At 61.4% G+C, this 21,547-nt stretch overlaps 1 protein-coding gene across 26 annotated transcripts in view; it reads right to left on the reverse strand.

Annotated features, from left to right (window-relative positions):
• TPPP (tubulin polymerization promoting protein) overlaps positions 1–19,281 on the reverse strand; it is a 32,009-nt gene extending 12,728 nt beyond the window's left edge. For 25 of the 26 annotated variants that reach the window (XR_004429596.1, XR_004429582.1, XR_004429588.1 and 22 more), the window contains exons 1-2: positions 19,164–19,281; positions 4,803–5,117 (exon numbers count right to left, since the gene is read on the reverse strand). Coding sequence is in view for 1 of the 26 variants with exons in the window: in XM_033178687.1 (XP_033034578.1) it covers positions 4,803–5,113 (311 nt within the window). In the remaining 25 variants the exon portion in view is untranslated. Of the gene's footprint in view, positions 1–4,802; positions 5,118–18,435; positions 18,591–19,163 lie in introns of those variants that run through there. The other variant, XM_033178687.1, reaches the window with a different exon arrangement.
• Between the last annotated feature and the right edge of the window lie 2,266 nt (positions 19,282–21,547).

Below are 21,547 nucleotides of genomic sequence, written 5' to 3' on the forward strand. Positions count from 1 at the left end.
CCGATCCCACTTGTGCACCTCATGCCTCCATTAATTAATATTTTGAAGCTGCCAGTGCGTGCTCTTTGCAGGAGGGAGTCATTGTCTGGGTTAACGGTAGTCTTCAACAAAAACCTGGCATACGGCTGCAAGAAATTTGTTTAAGATTTAACACATAGTAACATCAAAACAAACAAGCGCTGCCATGGCAACGAGGACTAAACAAAGGCTCGCAGATACCCCGAGCTGGCGCCACGCCGGTGGAGCCATGGCAACCTGCCCCGAAAACAGAAATCGGTGGACTTTTTCTCTGCAAGTCCTGTCAGAGTCAGCAGCTTTCTGTGGTACTTAAGGCCACTTCCTCGCGGTCCCCAAGCTCCTGAGGGAGGCAGAGGCTCCCACAAGTGACAGTGGGCATCCCCCTCTCCAAAATGCAAAACAAAAGCAAGCCGATACCCCTCAGGCCTGCTGCCCACCACCCCTTGCTTTTCCTGAAAATTAAAGGAAAATCTCTAGTGTCCCCAGCCCCTCCTGGTGGCCCTGCCCCCTCTCTCTTCCTGAGACAAGGGTGTGAGTTTAGACCCCTTGCTCCTGCACACCTGGGAGGTCAGGACCCTGTGCCAGGATCATAGGGACCCCCCCCGAGGGGAGTCCAGGCTGCAGGAGGGAATGACAGTTTGAGGGTGGGAGAGATGCAGAAGCAGTCCTGGGGGAAGCCCGGGGTCACAAGGGTCTGCGGCTGCAGGTGAATTGGGAGGCGGGGAGGTCAGAATCCCTCAGCCTCCCCTCAGGCCAGGGTCCCGGTCCTGGCCACCTGAGCTGCTGCCAACAGGACAATCTGCCACACGGCGCCCACCCACAGTGCCCAGTCAGCCGACCAGGCTGCCCAGGACTGGGTCTCAGCCTCAACCCCTCCCTGGGCTCAGGTCACAGCTGTCTGCTCCCCCAGACTTTGACCCTCATGGCCAGCCAAGGCTGGCACACCCCAAGGCTGGTCCCAGGCTCCGCACTGGGGAGGTGGCCGTGCTGGAGCAGGGGGCCAAGCTTCAGCCCCCAAGTGCCTGAGCAGCTCAAGCCCTGGCTCTGGGAACAGGCCCCGACCAGTTGGGGCTCCTCCGGTCTTCTGGGGTGCCAGCACCCCCACGAGCAGGCAGGACTCCCATCATTCTCCAAATGAGCCACAGCCGCCAAGCCCCACCCACCACAGGGAAAGTGCTGCATGTGTGTGCAGGCATGTGCAGGTGTGTGTGTGCACGTGTGGCCATGTGCATGCACACATGCGCCGTCGTTTGAAGGCCACTTTCTGCAGAAGGAATCGTACCTGGCACCACACTTGGTGTGTCCGGGCAGCGCCAAGGTTGTGCGCATGGGGCTGGCCCTGCAGGGCTGATGGCCCCTGGACAGGCTCTTCCCACCTCCCGCCCAGCCCTTCTAGGAGCTTCATCCACAAGCACCGTCTCCACACTGCTTTGCCCTGGGTCTGCTCCTGTGTATCCTGGAGCACACATTGGGCGGCACAGAGGGCACCCAGGGACTCGTCTCAGACGCGCCCACATGCCCAGGCCTGCTGAGGAGCAGCTGCCAGGGCCCAGGAGCATGGGGCTGGGATCCACAAAGGGGCTGGGTCCCCTCCAAACAAGGACACCTGAGGGGGAAGAGGAGCACTGGGGGACACATGGGCCCTGGCGGCCAAGGGGAGAAGCCAGCCCTGCCAATGCCCACGCAGGCTCCAGACACCGTGGCCGCGCCGCGAACCCCACCTGCCGCTGTATGGGCTAAATATAGCCGACCCAGTTTCTCTCTCCTGGTTCGTGTGCCTGGGACACGTCCCCTTGGCAAAGTGAGTTCTGGGCTCAGGACAAGGGCACTGTCTATGCCAGAGGCTCTGGCCCCCGGCCTCCCGGGCATGGCACAGGTCAGTGCTGCCTGCCCATGGCTATTGACCCATCAGAGCAGCCCTGGTCACCAGGACCTGCCAGCAGCTGGCTGGGGGTGTCTACACAAGCCCACACCACATAGCCCGCTGCTGCAGGAGGTGGCAGGTTTGCAGCAGGGGACGGCGGGCTGGTCTGTCTTCCAGGCAGTAGCTGGCACGACAAGCCCTGTGGGTGATGTGGGAGCCCAGCAAGCCTGTGGGAGCTGCCTCTCACCAAAGAGCCCATAAATGGGGTCTGGGCGTCTGAGTCGGGTGCCAGTCGCCTCAGCCACAGTCCCATTGGAGGTGCAGCCCCGAGAGTCAGTCCACGAAGGATCTGTGGCCAGGGGTGCATGCAGCGTGTGGGGTGCAGTGTGGCCAGGGGTGCAGTATAGCCGGGGGTGCAGCACAGAGGGCACAGTGTGGCTGGGGCACAGTGTGGCCAGGGGTGCAGCACAGGGGGGTGCAGTGTGGCGGGTGCAGGTTGTCGGACGGACCCTCGAAAGCTGAGCCCCAGCCCTTGTCGGGGCCCTGCTGCTCCCCTTGCCCTGGCAGGCTCTTTGTGCCTTCCTGGTCTCCAGAGGCCCCAGGGATGAGTGATCCTGGGTTAGTACGGGCCCCAGCTGCCAAGGTGTTGGCAAATGATGGCCCTGCCTGAGGCTGGGAAGCGCAAGGCTGCATGACTACCTGCCTAGAGGGGCCAGCCACAGCCTCCTCTCACACCGGCCGATGGCTAAGCCCATGAGGACGCTGAGGCTGGGAAGCCACAAAGGAGGTTGGCAGGGGCCACTGGGTCTGGACAGGGTCAAGGGTGAGACCAGCTTGCACCTGGGTCCCCGGATGGACCCTCCCCTCCAGTTTCTCTGGGACTGAGGCTGCAAGCTGTCAGGACGATGAATAGGATTCGCTGGCCCTGGTTGCCCCTGCCGTCCCCTAGAGCTGGGGGAGCCTGCAACGCAGTCAGCTGGAGAGAAGGTCTGGGTTCAGGCATCCTTTTGAGCGGTTTCATGGCTTTTCTGGGATAACTTTCTAAACCCAAAATGCCCTCAGATGCACTCAGATGTGCCGTACACAACAGGAAGCTCACCAGGACACGCACAGTCCGGGAACACGCACGACCCAGGAGACACCCAACACCCAGGGGTCATGCATGACCCGGGAGACACATGTGACATCGCCACAGACCACAGCAGAGACAGCACAGCTGCAAAGGCCACGGCGCCCACCCAGAGCTGGTAGACGGGTGCTGACACCGCAGAGGTGGGCCCCAAAGCTTTCAGCACAGGGACGTCTGACCCACAGCCCAGCCCCTCGCAAGGCCAAGGCCGCTGACGGGGAAGGCAGCAGAGCTCTGAGATGAAAGAGTGATGAGGTTGTGGCAATGTAGGAATCCGGCCGCAAGTGGACACAGGTGCAAACCGCCAAAATAAAGCCATTTCTACACAGGTGGACAGGACAGGGCTGGACACGGGGCTGGGGGAGAACCACTGCTTTCCTCAGGTGCAATCACGGTGGGGTGTCGGGACATGAGGGGAAATGTACCGGGGTGTGTGAGGATGCCTCAGTGTGCTTCCCAGCGATCATCCAGGAGAAAACAGGCAACGTGTGACACAGCAACAGGCGTGTGCACACATGACACAGAAATGCACGTGCACACACGATGCAGAAACGCACGCACACGTGCACACACGACGCAGAAACGTGTGCACACGTGCATACATGACACAGAAATGCACGTGCATATGTGCACACACGATGCAGAAACATGCACACAAGTGCACACACGATGCAGAAACGCACACACACGTGCACACACGATGCAGAAACGTGTGCACACGTGCACACACGACAGAAACACATGTACACCTGCACACACGACTCAGAAACACACACACGTGCACACAGGACGCAGAAACGCATGTGCACACACGACAGAAATGCACGCACACCTGCACATATGACAGAAACACTTGCACATGTGCACACACGACAGAAACACGCACACACATGCACACACGACGCAGCAATGCACGGGCACACGTGCACACACGACGCAGGAACACGTGCACACAGGATGCAGAAACGCACGAGCACACACGACGCAGAAACGCATGCACACGTGAACATACGACACAGAAACACTTGCACATGTGCACACACGACACAAACACGTGCACACACGACACAGAAATGCACACCCACACATGCACACATGACGCAGAAACGCGCACACATGTACATACGACACAGACAAAGCAAACGGCAAGATGCGGTTTTGCAGTGATGGCCAGAGCCACCTCCTTGGTGCCGTTTGCTGTTTCGGCACCTGTGGGAATCCCGGCGCAGAAGTGGAACGGCACAAAGGCTTTGGGAGGGGCTGGGGGACACCTGAATGGCCAGCTCCATGCATGGGGACACAAGCGTCCAACCTCTGAGACTCAGCCCCTGAGTCAACCCACGGAGGGTTGGGAACTCTGCCCGCCAGCAGCCAACTGCCTCTCCAGGCTTCAGGCAGTCACTGTCCCCACTCCTGGGGAGGCCCAGTGATCCCAGCCACAGCTCCCTGACTCTGGAGAGCAACATTCACCCTGCGTCTGCTCCGAGGCCACACACCCCCTCATAGGCCACCTCCCATGCCAAGACCCCGCATGACCACAGGGCCGGGAGGAGTCAGGGCTGCCGCTCAGGACTCAGAACCGAGAGGTCCTGGAATGCCTGGATCCCTGCTTCCCAGAGGCCCAGATGGCACGTTCAGATTCCCACCTCTGGGCTGCTTCTGAGAAGGGCGGGGTCTTGAAGCACAACTCCCTCTACTCCCCATGGCCCACTCCCCACAGAACCCACCCGGGGGCTCAGGGTCACAGACCCCCATAAGCCAGACCTCGGCCCGTGAGCCCGGTGCACTCACTTGATCTTGCTGAAGACGATGTCCACGTCGGTGACCGTCACGTTCCTACCGTCGATCACCTGGCAGTCCTTGCACAGCTTCGACCAGTTCTTGCCGTGCATCTCCCTCCCGGTGGCCCTGGTGTCTCCATGCACCGCAAAGCGCCGGAAGGCCTCCTCCAGGGCACTGAGCTCGGGGGCCGCGGCTGCACCCTCACCAGCACCCTCCGATTCCAGCGACAGCCTCTTGGCCGCCCGGTCCTTCGAGGGGTCCCCCGGGGACTTGGGGGGCGTCCTGTTGGCAGCTTTGGTGGGCTTGGCCTTGTCAGCCATGTTGCTGTGGAGGAAGGAGAGAAGAAAGGTGTCACCCGGGCCATGTCCCAGCTGATCTGGGTGCAACCCAGGAGATCCACCATACCAACGAGCACCAGGACGTGGCTGAGATGGGCAGGCCCCCCCGGGGCGACGTGGCGAGGGCTGAGATGGGCAGGCCCTCCCGGGGCTGGGCGTGAGGCCCCTCAGACTCTCGGAGCCAGCTGCCCTGGAGGCACACGTGTCCAGCTGCTGGGCAGAGCGGAGCCAAGCGAGGCCTTGCCCACTGCCATCATTAGGCCAAGGACCCCCTAAGTCAGACAAAGCCAGCAGCACGCAGAGCCCAGGGTGGGATCTGAGCTGGGTGCCAGGGGCTCCAGGCCGAGCAGGCTCAGGGTGTGACTGGCAGCGTCACAGCCCATCCCGGGTCCTCTCTGCCGCTACACTTTTCCACTGCCCCTCCTGTGGACACCTGCTCTGCAGTTCTGGGGGACACCTGAGGACCACACCCTCCCTGGGCTCCATGACCATGACGGGACGCCTTCCTCCGGGAGGGTCCACAGAGGTCCTGCGACAGCCGCTCCCACCCCAGTGCAGAGCCTCTGACCGTAGATGGAGGTTTGGGCTGGGGAGAGGGTGGTGTGTGATGGCCCTGGGGGCACCTGAGGATGCTCTGCCCAGGTGCCCTGGGCCTGCCAAGCCCACGGTGCCCCAGCCAGGGGAGGGGACTGCGGCTGTGCAGGGTTGAGGCAGTGGTGGGGGCACCGGCGTCGGGGTGCAGGGACGCCCTCTGGACTTTGCAAGGTGCCCACCCCCAGAGCAGGCGGCTGGGCCGTGGGGTTGAGAAGACTGAGGGGTGCCGCCCAGGGAGGGTTCGGGGACGCAGGGCTACGCCACAGGGCGGGGCTGCCGAGGCTGCCTCCCCACCACGCATGGTGAGACCCAGTCAGGCCCTGAAGGACTGAGAGTGAGGTGCTGGGCTCCGCACCACAGCCGCTTCCCCTAGGGGGCCGGACGCCAGGTCGGCCATCAGCACTGCGCTGAGAGCTGAACGTGGCCTCGGCCCCCAGACACAAGAGCCGGTGGGAGGGTCCGTGCCGAGGACACAGGTGCCTGTCCCAACCCTGGGGCTCACGGAGCCCTCTCAGATCTGGAGTTCTCAGCACCAGTCATGGCCAAAGTGTGGCTCTGTCATCCTGGGGGTCCTGAGTGTGGCCCCTGCTGACCTTGAGATCCCACAAATTCCCCCAAAACAGCTGTAAAAAATACCAGGGGCACTCCCTACACTGAGGACCTTAAGGGCCTCAGGCCCCTCCCATTCACCCCTTTCCCTGGAAGGCACTGAAAATGCAGATGCCAAGCCAGCGGAGGACGCAGGGGCAGGACCCAGTCGGGGCAGGACCGCGTGGGGGCAGGATCCTGGTGGGGGCAGGATCCTCATGCCGGCAGGATCCTCATGGGGGCAGGGCCGCGTCAGGGCAGGATCCCGGTGGGGACAGGGCCGCGTGGGGGCAGGATCCTCATGGGGGCAGGGCCGCGTCGGGGCAGGATCCCGGTGGGGACAGGGCCGCGTGGGGGCAGGATCCTCATGGGGGCAGGGCCGCGTCGGGGCAGGATCCTGGTGGGGGTGGGGCCACCTGGGGTCAGGATCCTGGGGGTAGAAGGGCCGGGTCAGGTGTCGAGCCAGGAACAGTTTCCCGTTTTATCGCTGACACCATTTCTTTGTCTGAAACAGGAGCTTCTCACAGGCCTGGCCTGTGTTTCCACTGGGCCTCTGCAGCAGGGAACACTGGGCAGGAGGAGCGGTTGCAAAATTCCCAGAAGCAATGGTGGGTTTTGTGAGCACCCAGAACAGTGGTGGGCGTGCGGGTCAGAGGAAAAGAACCTTCTGGGATGCTTCAAACTCAGGGCTGTTCTGTGGTCTTATCGCCTGTGGGGACGCGCCTGAACAAAGACCCTTATTCACACACCTCAGTGAGTCATCTGAGAACCTGCACCCCGTGGGACCCGCCTGGGAGCAAAGGGATGAGGGAAGCCCCTCGGCGCCGCCTTCAGGGCTCACGCAGGACGTCCCGCCCATCAGCATGTGCTTTGCACGAGTTTTTAATAAGCCTGGAGGTTGGCCTTGGAAGGCTGAGTGGGACATAAAGCGTCCTGTCCTCGTGAGGCCTTCAGTGGGGCAGGTGAAAAACAAATAAACAAGTAATGAAACATCAGGCAGCGAGGAGTGAAGAGGAGAAACTGAGGCAGGTCAGAGGGAGGCCAGCAGGCAATTTCAGACCCGGCGGAAGAGGACACGTGTGAGCAGAGATCCAAGCAGGCGGGAGTCACGGTGCGTGGGAACGGTCCAGTGCACGGCCCCTGCGCCTAGGTACCCCTGCGCCCCTGCTGGGCAGGCACCACCTTTGCTGGGCTCAGCCCCTCTCGGCACAGCAAGCAGCATGAGATGGCACGAGCGAGAGCGCTGTGGGGGCCGCGGGGGAGAGGGCAGAAAGGAATAGGGGTCAGGCCATCGCCAGATCTACTGAAGACAGACACTGGCTTCAAACGTTCTGAGGAAAAATGCTTCTGGCCGGGACTTGGATACCCTCGTCCACTGTCCCCACTCAGGCTGAGGGGAGGGAGCCCACCTGCAGTGGGTGTGAGCTCAGAGACGTGGCCACACCCCCTGCAGAGGTGCTTGGTGACTGGGCTTCTCAGGAAGACGAGGGTGACAGCCGTCAACAGCCGAGAAGGAGTAGATGCAGGAACCCACGGCCGTCACGGGAGTGAGGCCTCGGGCGCTTGGGAGGGCCGAGGACCAGGCCAGGCGGTTCTGGAGGGAAAAGCGGAACCCGTCCCAACTCAGCCCCAGCCTTTCTGCACCAAGGGGTGGAGCGGTGCCGACCTCAGACGCGGGCTGCCAGAAATGCTTCCAGAGCCGGCTCTGCGTGGGGTGCACGCTCAGGGATCTCACATGGGGACTCGCCTCAGAGCCCATCGGAGCTTCGCTGTTCTAGGTTCTTGTAGTTTTGTTTTACCTCAAACAGGCATTAGCTTAACAAAATATTTTTAAAAGGTTTTTAAACTAAAATAGACAGAATGAATTAGGTGTGACGTGCTGCTGTCAAAGACAGCCGGGCTGCTGCTGGGTCTGGAGAAGGACGCAGCTGCAAACCCCCAGCAGGAGCAGAGGAGACGGGAGTCGCACTGTCTGGATCGCTTCATTAGACCCATGTGCTGTTTCCACAATGATGGTAATAGAATACATTTACTTTTAAGAGAACGTGGAGGTGTCAGAGGGACAATGAGCTTGGGCGGGCACCTCTCCCTTGGTGCTCACACCAAGCGTAGTATGCGGCTGTGCCAGCTGCTTCTCCTTGGACGGGTGGAGGCCAGGCGTCCTCCACTTTCCCACAGTTTCTGGACGCAGCGCACCTGAGCCCTGGGTGCAGACCCTCACAGCGTTCCCCCCGGAGGCTCTGCTTTGTCACCGTGAGGGTAAAGAAGGTCGTGTAGCAGAAGAGACTCCAGGAAGACAAACTGCTTACCCAGGGGTCAAAGGACAAGCTCCCAGGCATGCACCCACCATCTCCAGGCGTATGCCCTGAGCCCCCAGGGGGTTGCTCTGCTCTCCTAGGCCTGTGCCCACCACCCCAGCTCTGCCCTGCACTTCCAGGCCTGGGCTTACATCCAGGTGTGCACCTGCACCCTCTCCCACTGGCCGGTGCCTCCCTGGTAGGAGGGACGTGCCCAGCCCTGCCCTGACCCAGGTGCCTGCTCACAGCACATGCCCCTTCCCTGGGTAGACCCCATGGGAGCCCAAGTGGGGCCCAGCCAGGACCTGCTTGGAGGCTGAGCCCACCCCACACACGCCCCCACCCCCAGGGCCTCCCCAGGGAGTCAGGAGGATGGCGCCTATGGGCTCACCCTCACCCACGGGTGTGGGCCACACTGTGTTGTCCAACTGGCATTTTCAAAACAGGCTTGGAGAGGGCAGAAGACAAGGGCAGAGGTGGTACCACAGACCTCAGAGCCGGGCAGGCAGAGGCAGACCCCAGAGGGCGAATGTCCTGGGGAACGAAGCGCCCCGCTGGCCGGGGAACACCTGCCCCAGGTGCATCACCAGCTCCAAGGACTCGACCGCTCAGGCGGGGCTTTGTCCCAGACACCCCAGGCCACCTTGCCTCCAACCCCATGGGCTGTCCGGGTTCCCAAGAGGCCCCACGGAAAATCAACTGGGCCCAATTTGTCAGAATGAATCTCCTGGGAAACGCCTTAAGACTGGATGCTGGACTGCCCGAAGCCAAACTTACAGAAAAGCTGACAGAACAGAAGTGACGAGGCTGGAGAAACAGCAGCCGGCCTCTGATCACAGAGCTGTCCAGGGGCTGGAAACCCGGGTGTCCACGTGGCGTCAGTAAGCAGGGCCAGGGGCAGTCACTAGGACTGACCAGGGCTCTGTCACTAGGAACAGGGGTCTCTCACTAGGACCTGGGGTCTGCCAGTCACCAGAGCCAGGGCCTGTCCCTTGGGCCTGCAGCCTGTGACTAGGACCTGGGGTCTGTTACTAGGGCCAGTTGCTGTTTTAAAGGTAGCAGCAGCCTCGTTGCTCCCTTGTTCACTGCCCACGCCCACAGGGGGTGGCGCCGACAGAGCCCACACGACCGCTCTCCACGTGGACGGCTGTGGGGTGGCTGAGCCTTGCTGGCAGAGGAGGCTGGTGGACAGGCCATGCTCACATAACAGGAGTGCCGGGTCAGAGGTTGAGGCAGGAGCCACAGAGCCAGTGGGAGGCACCACCCGCCTCAGCTCCTCACCCCTCCCTGGGGCCTGAGACCCCAGAGTCAGCCCTCGGCCCTGCTCAGGCTCTGGCCTCCCTGGGAACCTCTGTCCTGGTCGCAGGTGTCCTGCAGGCCCCCTGGGTTGTGCTGGGCTGGACCAGGCTGGGGATGACCTCTGAAGCTCCACCTGCCCTGGAGAGGCCACCAGCAGCTTCCCCCGCTGCACCCGCGGACCCAAAACAAAGCTGGCCGTTTCCGAGTCTGCACTTCCCCGCAGCGCAAGATGCAGGGTGATCAGCCAAGCCCAGTGTCCCCAGGGCACACTCGAGAGCACCCCACCCAGAGGCCAGGCAGGCGCACATGGCCAGGGCCGCCCACGATGCCCGTCCAGAGAGGTCACAGTCCTGAAAGGCCACGGTCCTGAGAGGTCCCCATCGTGAGAGGTCCCCAGTCCAGAGAGGTCGCCAGTCCTCAGAGGTCACTGTCCTGAGAGGTCACTGGTCCAGAGAGGTCACTAGGATGGGGTCTCCAGGCCTGGGCTGAGGCTCTGCCCCAGAGAGGACCTGAGGTTGGGCTCCTGTTCTTCAGGGACACTGAGGGCCAAGCCCAGGCTGAGTGCAGTCCCCAAGGAAGTGGGAGGGGGAGGGCAGGGCCGAGTCCTGTGGCAGCGTCCACAGCACACCACACTTCTACCCTGGTCGTCTCACATGGCGTCCTTCAGCCATCCTGCACGGGGCCACTCGGGACCCCTGCCACTCACCACAACTGCGTGGCCTCAGACCTGGGCAGGACAGGGCAGGCCTCACACTGTCCTAAGTCCTATGGGGTGGGAGGGACCCTGCACAACAGCCTTCCGGTAAGGGGGGCAGGGGAGAAGGGGCTGCGCGGCCCTGGCCACCTCCACTCACTCTCTGCCCTCAGAAGAAGACAGATGGGTGCACAGGAGCTTCTCAGGTCAATAGGGTGCACTCAGCACCCAGCCCCTGGTGCCCTCTGCCTCTGGGAACCACATCTTGGCCCCCATCTGCAGGATGTGGTCCCCGTAGCCCTCAGCACGGCCACTTTGGGGACAGCCACTGGAGCCCATCTGCACACAGGCGTAGGGATGAGAAGGCAGGGCAGTCGCAGAGAAAACCCTCCCAGGCTACACAGCAAATCCCTTCTGAGTGGGAGACTCAGGATTAAGGATGACAGGGAGACACAGGAGGGAGGATGGAACATTCCAGACCACTAGGACTGAGTATCCAGGCCACAGATGCTGGGGCTGCCAGGGGCACCAACTTTGCCACCAAATGGCCACTGTAGGACAGAGGTGCAATGGGGCTCCCGGACTCTGCAAAGGACACTGCAGTGGAGACTCATCCTGGTCTGAGACGGCTGTCCAAGGCCCAAGTGAGAGTTAAACCACATCCCCGGCCTGTGCCCACCACCCATGCCAACACCATTTCTCTAAAGCACCACACAGGACATTCCACCAACAGAGCATCCCAAAAGGGAATAAAATAGATCCTGGCGGGCTCATCCCATCAACCACGTCCGAGACGCGGCAGCTGCAGATGCGGTGGGACAGGCCTCCATTAAAGGCACCTCCCGTGGGGACAGTCAGGGCTCTCACGGGGGGCACAGCAGGTTAGAGAAAACACAGCTGGGGCTCTCATGGGAGGCACAGTGGGTTACAGGAGAAAACAGCCGGGGCTCTCACAGGGAGCAGAGCAGGTTACAGAACACAGCAGAACCAGGGGCTGGTCCCTCATCCAGCACAGCTTCACTGAGCACCAGACACACAAGGACCGTGCCCCGCCCCAGCCCAGTCACTGCCCTTGGGTTACCCTCTGGGCTCCAGGTCCAGGGCACCTGCAGGCAGCTGGGACAAGGCCAGCTCTGGGCCAGCGGTGGCCCCATCTAATCTCCAGAACCTGTGAATGCAACCTTGTTTGGAGAAAGGATCTGGAAATGAGATCATCCTGGATTAGCCACGGCTGAGCCCTAAATCCAATGGTGAGTGTCTCTACCTAGAAAAGGCAGAAGAGGGCCGGGCGCGGTGGCTCAAGCCTGTAATCCCAGCACTTTGGGAGGCCGAGACGGGCGGATCACGAGGTCAGGAGATCGAGACCATCCTGGCTAACACAGTGAAACCCCGTCTCTACTAAAAAAAAAAAAATACAAAAACTAGCCGGGCGAGGTGGCGGGCGCCTGTAGTCCCAGCTACTCGGGAGGCTGAGGCAGGAGAATGGCGTAAACCCGGGAGGCGGAGCTTGCAGTGAGCTGAGATCCGGCCACTGCACTCCAGTCCGGGCGACAGAGCGAGACTCCGCTTCAAAAAAAAAAAAAAAAAAAGAGAAAAGGCAGAAGAGAAGACACACAGAGAAGAGGAGAAGGTGCCAGAGGCTGAATTCGTCCCCTCCAAAATTCACACTGGAACCTAATCCCCATTGTGGCGGCATTAAGAGTTAGAGTCTTTGGGGGATGAGATTGAGCTCTGGGAGCCAGGTTCCGAGGAATGACGGAGTGCCTTGTCCACGGGCTGCAGTATGAAGACACGGCAACCAGGCCCTGTCTTGGAAGCAGGGAAGGGCCCTTGTGGGACGCCAAGCCTGCAGGTGCCTTGATCTTGGACTCTCCAGCCTCCAGAACTGTGAGAAGTGAACATACCATTTCATAAATTACCATGCCTGGTGCTGTTACAGCAACACCCACGGACTAAGACAGTCGCCGTGAGGCTGGGACTGGAGTGACGCAGCCACACGTGCAGGACAACTGGAGCCACCAGGAGCTGGAAGAGGCGGGGAGGGTCCCCCCAAGCCTCCAGAGGAAGCTGACCCCTGAGATGCCTGGACACTGGGCTTCTGGTCTCCAGGACCACGGGGCAATGCGTTCCTGTTGTGTTAACCCCGGACTGTGTCAATTGTCAGCGGCCTCTGGACACAGTGACACACGGTAGGTGGGACCAGAAGGCTCAGCACCCCTAATGGGAACAGAGTCTGTGGAGGCCCTCGGGTGGCTCCAGAGGCCCCTGGGGGTCCGCTTAAGCCAGGATGGGTGTTAGGCCAGGGCTGCCAACAACACCTGCCTTCTGAGACCCATCCAGCCTCCGGTTGCCCATTTTTAGGTGGAGAAAATGAAGGGTGCATATGTGGCTGGCGTGAGGAAAAGTCAGTTGGTGGGAATTTGTTGATTTAAGGGAAGGTGCAGCTGTGTCTGCATGCCAAAGGGTTGTCCTCCAGATCAGATCGAGAAGCCTCAGGAAGGTCATGCAAAAGAATTTCTGATGTCCTTGGCATGGGGGAAATTTGTTACACGGACACAGAAAGCCTTGCCCTACAGGAAAAGATTCTTAGAAGGCACCAGATTAAAAGAAAGGACTTCTGTTCATTGAAAAAATGTCATCAAGAGAGTGAAAAGGCAAATCCCAGGGTAGGAGATGTTTGCTACACACAACAAATGTTGGCTTGTCTCCAGAATATATAAAGAACCTGTACAGATCAATAAGAATTCAATACACAAAGGGCAGCTGGCTTGAAAAGGCCCCCCGGGGACAGGGTATCCAAGTGCCCAGTGCTCGGCGGGAAGCACTCAGCTTCGTTAGTATGACCAGGAAAATGCAAATCATAAGGCTTCCACACAGCCTTAGAAAAGGCTAAGACATTGCAAAGGCTGACAGTGGCCAGTGCCAGCAAGGACACGGGCCAACAGGAACCTGTGTAGGTGAATGGCTTCGACCCCTCTGGGAACTGCTTGGCATCATCTGATGAATGTAAAGACACACATGATCCCGGATCCAACGGCTCCACTTCCAGATTGACCCAAGAGACTCCTGCCCACATGCCCCAAAGAACACCCCAGGAATGCCCACGACAGATTCATCCCTAGCTGCCAAGAAAGGGAAGCCGCGTGGACAGGCGCCTGCTGACAGCATGGTGGTCTGAGGGACAGTGGGAGTCCCCGCGGAAGTGTGGGCAGCATGAGCGCGAGCGCCTGGGGCTCCTCGACACAGTGTGGATGGACCACTCCCGCACACTATTGACCATGGTGAGCCTGCACAGCAGAGTGCCCACTGCATGGCTTCAGGTTAAACGTTAAAAACACAGGCAAAGCCAAAGCACAGTGCTCAGGAACTGGTGATTCGATGAGAAAACAGACAGTGAGTAACACCCCATCTCACTCCCAGAACACGAAGAGAGACAGCCCACAACGACTGGCACTAGAACTGCAGGTGGACTGTGCCAGGTGCCAGCTGGGGCCCTCACAGCAGGCGGCCTGAGGACACGTGGCCACTGGCGAAGGTGGCAGGAACAAGCCTGGTGGGAGGTGACGCTGAGATGAGCTTCACCCCAGTGGCTCCGTACACGGCCCAGGCTCCTCTGGCACTGAGAAGGCAGAGGTGCCACCCCGCCAAGGAGCAGAGGAAACCGGCACTTGGGCAGCCTTAGGAGAAGCAGGGGCTGGTGTGCACAGGAGAGGATGGACGCCCCAGAAGCAGCCACGGTGGCCAGGTCACCTGTGAGACGCCATGGCTGGGAGATGCAGGTGGCTGTGCACAAGGCAGAGAGTGCTGGGAGCTCGCCTGTGTCATACGTGAGGGCACTTGGGCCAGGGCCTGGGTTGGAAGCCACGTCCAGACCCCATATGGGTGCTCGCTGCTCCTGTCCCCACTGACTGATGACTGATGGCCAGAGGGAGGCAGCGGGTGTGTGAAGTCGCCTGGCAGGTGCAGCTGTTGGTGGCATTCCCTGGGCAGAGGCCACGTTGGACATTTGTGAACAAATGAGCAGGTTGGGGTTACAGGTTATGGAATCTGGGAAATGTGGTCTGTGACGCCATGCGCCCTGGGGGATCACGTGGAGCCCACATGGGCGGCCACCTTTGATCATACCAAGAAGTCAGACGTGGGACACAGAGCCTGCCCGGAGGAACGCACGCACCAATCCCTTCCCTGAGCCGCACTGAACAGGGAAAGGGCTCCAGGTGGCCTTCACTGCTGGGCTTAAAGAGGGGTTAAGAACCTCCCTTCCCTTCCAGAACCTCACTTTTCAACGACGTCAGCACAACTGGGGTCCTCAGAGGAGGCGCTCACCCTTCCACAATGGAAGGGAGAAGCCCGGCTTTCTGAACGGATGAGGCTGCAGAAGGCAGTTGGTATGATGCAAAGACAGAAAGCTGCTGCCTGCTCCCACTCTTTTGAAAGATTTTTTATATTTCTTCCCCAAAGAAAGTCATGCATTTGGACATTCAGACATTAAATTACAATTCACAATTAAGTAGTGCTTGCACAGTTAAAGGAGAAACCTGGAACTCAGAACAGTCTTAATTTTCATATCAGGAAATAAGATTTAGGGACAGCTGATGTTTTTCTTAATTCTTTTTCTGAGAACCGCGTGCCACTTTCCTGCAGGGCACTGCCCTTCCCCAGGTGTGATTCCAGGGGGCTGCAGACCACAGAACCCGCCCCTCCCCTGGATCCAGTAGGGCCAATCAAAGCCATTCCCAGGCAGAGCCCTGCAGTGCTGAGGAGGGGCTTCCGCACTGAGGCGGTGCTGCTGAGTTGATGTGCCCTGGAGGCCCTGGCGGGGAGATGGCCTGGAGGTGAAATGCCCAGGGGGGAAGCCCTAGGGAGGGAGAAGCCCTGGGTGGAAGAACCCTGCGGGTGGGGGATGCACTAGGGGGCCGGATGCACTGGGGAGGGGGAAATCCCCTGGGGGGGATACACTGGGGAGGGGAATTACCTGGGGAAGGGGATACCCTGGGTGGAGATTCCATGTGGGGAGGAAGCCCTGGGTAGGGGGATGCCCTGGGTGGGGAATCCTTGTGGACGTTGTCCTGGGTGGTGGAACCTTGGGGAAGGAATGGTCTAGGGGGTGGTTCTGGGAGGGGTGGCTCTGGGAAGTGGATGTCCTGGGAGGGGGATGTCACCTTAGGGGGAAACCCTGTTGCCAATGCCCTAGGAGGGAATCCCTGTGTGAGAGATCATCTGGGTGGGGGGTGCCATGGGTGGGAGATGCAGTGAGTGGAAGCTGTCCTGGGTGGGTGTTCTACTGTGTGGGGGATCACCCAGGTGGGAGCTGCCCCAGGTGGGGGATCATGCAGGTGGGGGATCATGCAGGTGGGGGATCATCTGGGTGGAGGCTGCCCTGGGTGGAAGATCATATCACGGGGATGTGGTGGGTTATGGCCCTGTGGCACCCCCTAACACACACACCAAGAGGAAGGTGGTCTCCCTAGGAGGAGGATCCACGCAGGGCAGCTTAAGGTTTGGCTCATGGATGCCGGGGACCAGGTCTGAGCCCCAGATGTGGCTGGTCCTGACCCAGGCAGCTCCACCCCTTCCTTCCCAGGAAACACCTTTTGCTCCAGCAGCAGGAACTAGGCGTGTGTAGACTCTGCTGCCTGATCCTGGCTCCTGGCTGAGGGTTTGTGGGCTCAGATGGACTTGACACCCGGCCGCAACCCTCCTGGGCGCAGCCTTCTGGCTCCCCCAGCCCAGGCGGAGGCAATGAGCGACTCTCCTCACCCAGAGTGTTTTCCCGAAGGCGCTTCTGCCTGAGGGCACCAGGCTGGGCCAGGTACTGCAGGGCACTGACCAGCACTGGCCTGGGGGCCCCGAGAGCCCCAGATGGCATCCTTCTCACACACTCCTCCTGTCTCACCACCAGCTATAAATAGACTCGGCTCTGCTGGCACAGCCTCTCCCAAGGAAGCTTTTAATTCTCAGCGTCCTCTGCAGGGAGTGGCTCCCACAGGCCTGGGAGGGAACAGACTGCCTGCTCTCCAGAGAGCTCCCCAGTCTCCATCTGCGATGGGTGATCCTAATTTTCTTCAGGAAGTTCTCCTGAGCACTGTGTGTAGCGCTTTGGCCTTTGTGCCCACTGCAGCCCCTCCCTCCAGACCCTGCCCAGCCCGGTGCATGAACCCTATTGACTGATTCCCAGGCCTAGGGCAGCCACTGCCAGTGTGAGGCTTGCAAATTAGGGTAGAGGGGTCAAAAGGAAGCCCCTTTTAGACCGTTTCTATGAGCATTTCTATGCTCATTTCCACAATGAGTATTTATAACCTTGTATAATCGTTACAACATGTATTGCAACTTCAGGGAATTTGGGAAGATGGACCAACCGCAGCTGTAGGATTCAAATGCAGCCAGTAACCAGGGGAGCTTCCTCCACGCACACGCGGTCCAGTCCCCATGACTTCATGCTTTGTGAAGATGCAGAGCGAGTTCATGCCGGCGCTTTTTGGAATCAGGGATCCCATCAGAAACCAGGAAAGCTGCAGACCCCTCCCGGGAAAACGCGCACACCCTCCCGAAGCTCGCCTTCTGCAGCCGCTCCTGGAGCCCGCCCCTCCCCCACAGGCCCTCCGAGGATCACGTGGTGGGGAGGCGCTGGCACCCAGCTGCTGACAGGCGCGAGAGCCCAGTTCAAGGCGCCGGCATCAGGCTGCAGCTGCCTCACTCCCCTCCACTTCCTGCCCCTTCCAGGCCTCCGTCCAGCCCCATCTCCTAGTCCCAGGCCACAGGGAGCTGGGTCACCTGCCAGGGGCAGAGGCTGGCTGGGCGCGGGGGGGGGGGGGGGGGGGGACCTCTCCCCCAGAGAAGTCAAGCAGGGAGGGGTGGCCAAGGTGGGCTGAGGGGCCCAGTCCTCTATAATAAACATGCCAGGTGGATCAGTGATGACACTGAGAGGGAACGCAAATCCCCATCCAAACAGCAGCCCCCCAACCTCTATCAAAACAGCAGCCCTCCAAACCCCATCAAAACAGCAGCCCCCCAACCTCTATCAATACACCAGCCCCCACCCCCATCAAAAGAGCAGCCCCCAAACCCCTATCAAAACAGCAGCCCCCAACCCCCATCAAAACAGCAGCCCCAACCCCCATCCAAACAGCAGCCCCCCAACCCCCATCAAAACAGCAGCCCCCCAGACCCCATCAAAACAGCAGCCCCCAACCCCCATCAAAACAGCAGCTCCCAAATCCCCATCAAAACAGCAGGCCCCCAGATCCCATCAAAACAGCAGCCCTCAAACCCCCATCAAAACAGCAGCCCCAACCCCCATCCAAACAGCAGCCCCCCAACCCCCATCAAAACAGCAGCCCCCCAGATCCCATCAAAACAGCAGCCCCCAGACCCCATCAAAACAGCAGCCCCCCAACCCCCATCAAAACAGCAGCTCCCAAATCCCCATCAAAACAGCAGCCCCCAAACCCCATCAAAACAGCAGCCCCCAACCCCCATCAAAACAGCAGCTCCAAATCCCCATCAAAACAGCAGGCCCCCAGATCCCATCAAAACAGCAGCCCTCAAACCCCCATCAAAACAGCAGCCCCAACCCCCATCCAAACAGCAGCCCCCCAACCCCCATCAAAACAGCAGCCCCCCAGATCCCATCAAAACAGCAGCCCCCAGACCCCATCAAAACAGCAGCCCCCCAACCCCCATCAAAACAGCAGCTCCCAAATCCCCATCAAAACAGCAGGCCCCCAGATCCCATCAAAACAGCAGCCCTCAAACCCCCATCAAAACAGCAGCCCCCCAGCCCCCACCAAAACAACAGCCCCGCCGCGGCCGGGGAGGGACGCGCTTCTCACCTCCCTCGGCTCCGTTTACGTAACCGAAACCGCAGAATAAAGGGCTCCTCAGATCCTCGGGCGCTGCTCCCAGGGGTGCGGGAAGGTGTCCCGGGAGCGCCTCTCCATCGCCACAGGCCCGCGGGCGGTAGCCAAGGCCCAGGGAAGCCCGAGGCTCTGCGGGGGACGGTCTGACACCCCCACCTGCCAGGACGCGGTGGTGTCAGGACCCCGAGACGACTCCTTCTGGACCGTTTCTGTGGCCCGGGATCTCTCCAAACCTGCTGCGGGCAGTGGCTTCATTCCAGCCCTCCCCGCCCTAATTTCCCACGCCTCACATTGGCGGCGGCCCCCTAGGCCTGGGACTAGGGAAACGGTTCGAGTCCCGGGCTGGGCAGGGCCTGGAGGGAAAGGCTGCAGGGGCGTCCCTGGCAGCGAAGAAAGGCCAAAGCGCCAGGCGCAGGGCCCGGAGACGGTGACAGACCTGTCCCTGGCGCGGCGGACGGTGACCCCCGCCGTGGCCTTTGCGAAGCCTCCCTGCCGCCTCCGGGCACCGAGCGCGCAGCGCCGAACCCCGGGCATCCTAATCCGGGGGCGCCGGGACGCGCGGGACGGCCCGGGAAGGGGTCTCCGGTGAGCGCGGGGGGCAGGGGCTGCGGCGCAGGTGGCTGCTGGGGCTGACGGGCCCAGTCTGCGTCCCCGGGTGACCCCGAGCCGTGCCCACAGGACCGAGCCCCGCGCCCGCTTACCTTGGAGACGCAGGGATTGCAGCGGCGGCGCCTCCGCGACTCGGCCGCGCGCGACCTGGTGCTCAGCGGAGCGCTCCCGCCGCGGCCCCGGGCCAGCCGGTCCCGCCCAGCCCCGCCCCGCCCGGGCCCGCCCCCGGCCCCCAGCGTCCCGCGCCCGCCCCAAGCCCCGCCCCGCGCGCTCATTGGCAGCCCCGCCCCCGCCGCCCCACCCGGCTCGCGGAACGCGCGGGGCGCACCGAGGCGTCTGCCTTACAAGGCCGGGTCCGCGCAGGCCCCGCCGGCCACCGGGTATCCGCTCAGCGCGGGGCGCGGCCGACCCTCCGGCCGTGGGAACCGCTGGACAGGGTGCGGCGGGGCCCCTCACCTGGTTCTGGGGCCCCCCAGGGACGACCGGACCCGGATCTCTGCGCCCCGCAGGACGCGCGTGGACAGTGCGGCGGGGGACGGATGAGCGCGGACGCGGCCTCCTGGGATGGGGTGGGTTGGCGGTAGGGGCGCGAGGACAGTGCTGGGCGACCCCCGACCGCGTCCAGTTCTTTCAAGAGCCGCAGACGGTGCAGGGAAGCGGCAGGGCCGGGCTGTGAGGGAGCTCGGACCCCAAGGCGGGGCGCAGGCTGGGGACTGGGCGCCCAGGTGGGGGCACCGCGGCCGGGGGTCGGCCTGAGCAGGGAGCCAGGTCCGTGCCGGGAGCGGAGCGCAGCTGCCTGGGACGGGGCCGCCCTTCCCGCAGAAGCGGAGGAGCAGAGTGCGCACCCCTGTCCCGGCCTCAGCCTCCGTTCTCCCTGCAGGTCGCCCGTGTGCAGCGCCACCATCCCGGCAACTCTTGTAATCTCGCCTTTCTCGGGGCACCTGCGGCCCCGCGCCCCTAGACGGGCTTTGCGGAGGGGGCTCATTCTGCCCGGGGCTGACCGGCCCTCCGCAGGAGTTGGCTCGGCACAAGATTCCGGGCCGAGCTGACAGGGCGGTTCTGTGGTGCTGGGTGCTGGGACTTGAGGGGCACAGGGGCCTCTGCCTTGAGGAGGCCGGGGCACAGGGGCCTCTGCCTTGAGGAGGCCGAGGCACAGCCCCCCAGGAGGAAGGGGTGCCTCTGGTGACTTCCAGCTCGACTGTGTCAGGTGCAGCTGAGCTCCTACCCCAGCCCCGACTCTGTCCCTGCACCAGGTGTCCAGCAGGCCCTGGAGCCCGCAAAGGCAGCAGGGGAAGTTGGGGTGCAGGGTGCTGGGCAGGGGGTGCTGAGGCCTCAGAGCCCGGCGGCTTGGCCCCCACCCACCCCACGGTGGTCTCGGGCCCCACACTCCTCTCCTCTCCTGTGGTTTCTCCTTCCACTCAGAACTGACCAGAGATGGGCCTCTGTGTAATTCTTCTGAGAAATTCCGCACTCAGAGCAGGGAGGTCGGGAGAGCCCCAAAGCTGTGCGGTGGCCAGGCTGCGGCTCCTGCTTCCCTCCTGCTGGGGTGCGGGCTTGACTGCCTTCTCCTCCGGCGGAGCCCCGGGCGCCTCCCCCTCGGGCAGTTCCTACTAACAGCATCAATGAAATAATGAAATGATCTCTCCTTGGTGTGTTCTTACTGTCCTAATAGGCACAGGTGACTCTTCAGTGCATTTTTTAAACCTGTACAAACTCTCTTGACATAAATGCAGTGATTTTACAATAAAATTGCAGTGGGAGGTAACGTCAGGCTTCAGAGACAGACATGGTCCTGGAGACTTTGTGAGGAGAGGAGAGGCAGGGGGCGCGGGGCGGCGTCCGGGGGGCTGAGCGAGGTCTCGGCGGGAGGACAGAGCTGAGCCTTGGGCTGCCCTGGCCCCTGCGCAGGACACACAGCGACCGGGGCTGGGGTGGGCACGCTGGTTCTACCGTCGGGCGTCGGTGTGTTCATGGAGTCTGTTTCCTTATCTGCGGGTGAAATTTTGGTTTGGGGTCACAGATGTGTTATTTCCCAGCGACAATCGGTTCAGTCAGCACTTACAAAATCACCAGAAACAGGGGCACAGGATATTGCCCAGTCGGGAGAGGTGGATCCTGATTCGGGACTCCAGGCTCTTCACCTGGCCATGGCTGCCTTTCCAGTGGCCCTTCCTGACCCCCAGCTCTGGCTACACCGCCAGACCTGGACGGCCTCCATTTACCCTGCAATTACTGAAAACCTACCCACAGCCAATGATGTGATCCATGCACAGTGTCCGGTTTTAAGATGCTTCCTGGGCTCCTGAGAAAATCACTACAAATGGGTTGAACAACAGGGGTTCCCTCTTAAGGCTTAGGAGGCCACAAGTCCGACATCAAGGCCTGTGTGCTCAGGAGGTTCCCACCTCTTCCAGCTTCTGTGGCTCCAGGCGGTCCTGGGCGGTGGCCGCATGGCTCCACCTCTGCCCTGTCCTCA

The sequence above is a fragment of the Trachypithecus francoisi genome, unplaced genomic scaffold, assembly GCF_009764315.1.
Source record: "Trachypithecus francoisi isolate TF-2019V2 unplaced genomic scaffold, Tfra_2.0 Lachesis_group2, whole genome shotgun sequence".
Classification (NCBI taxonomy): Eukaryota; Metazoa; Chordata; class Mammalia; order Primates; family Cercopithecidae; genus Trachypithecus; species Trachypithecus francoisi.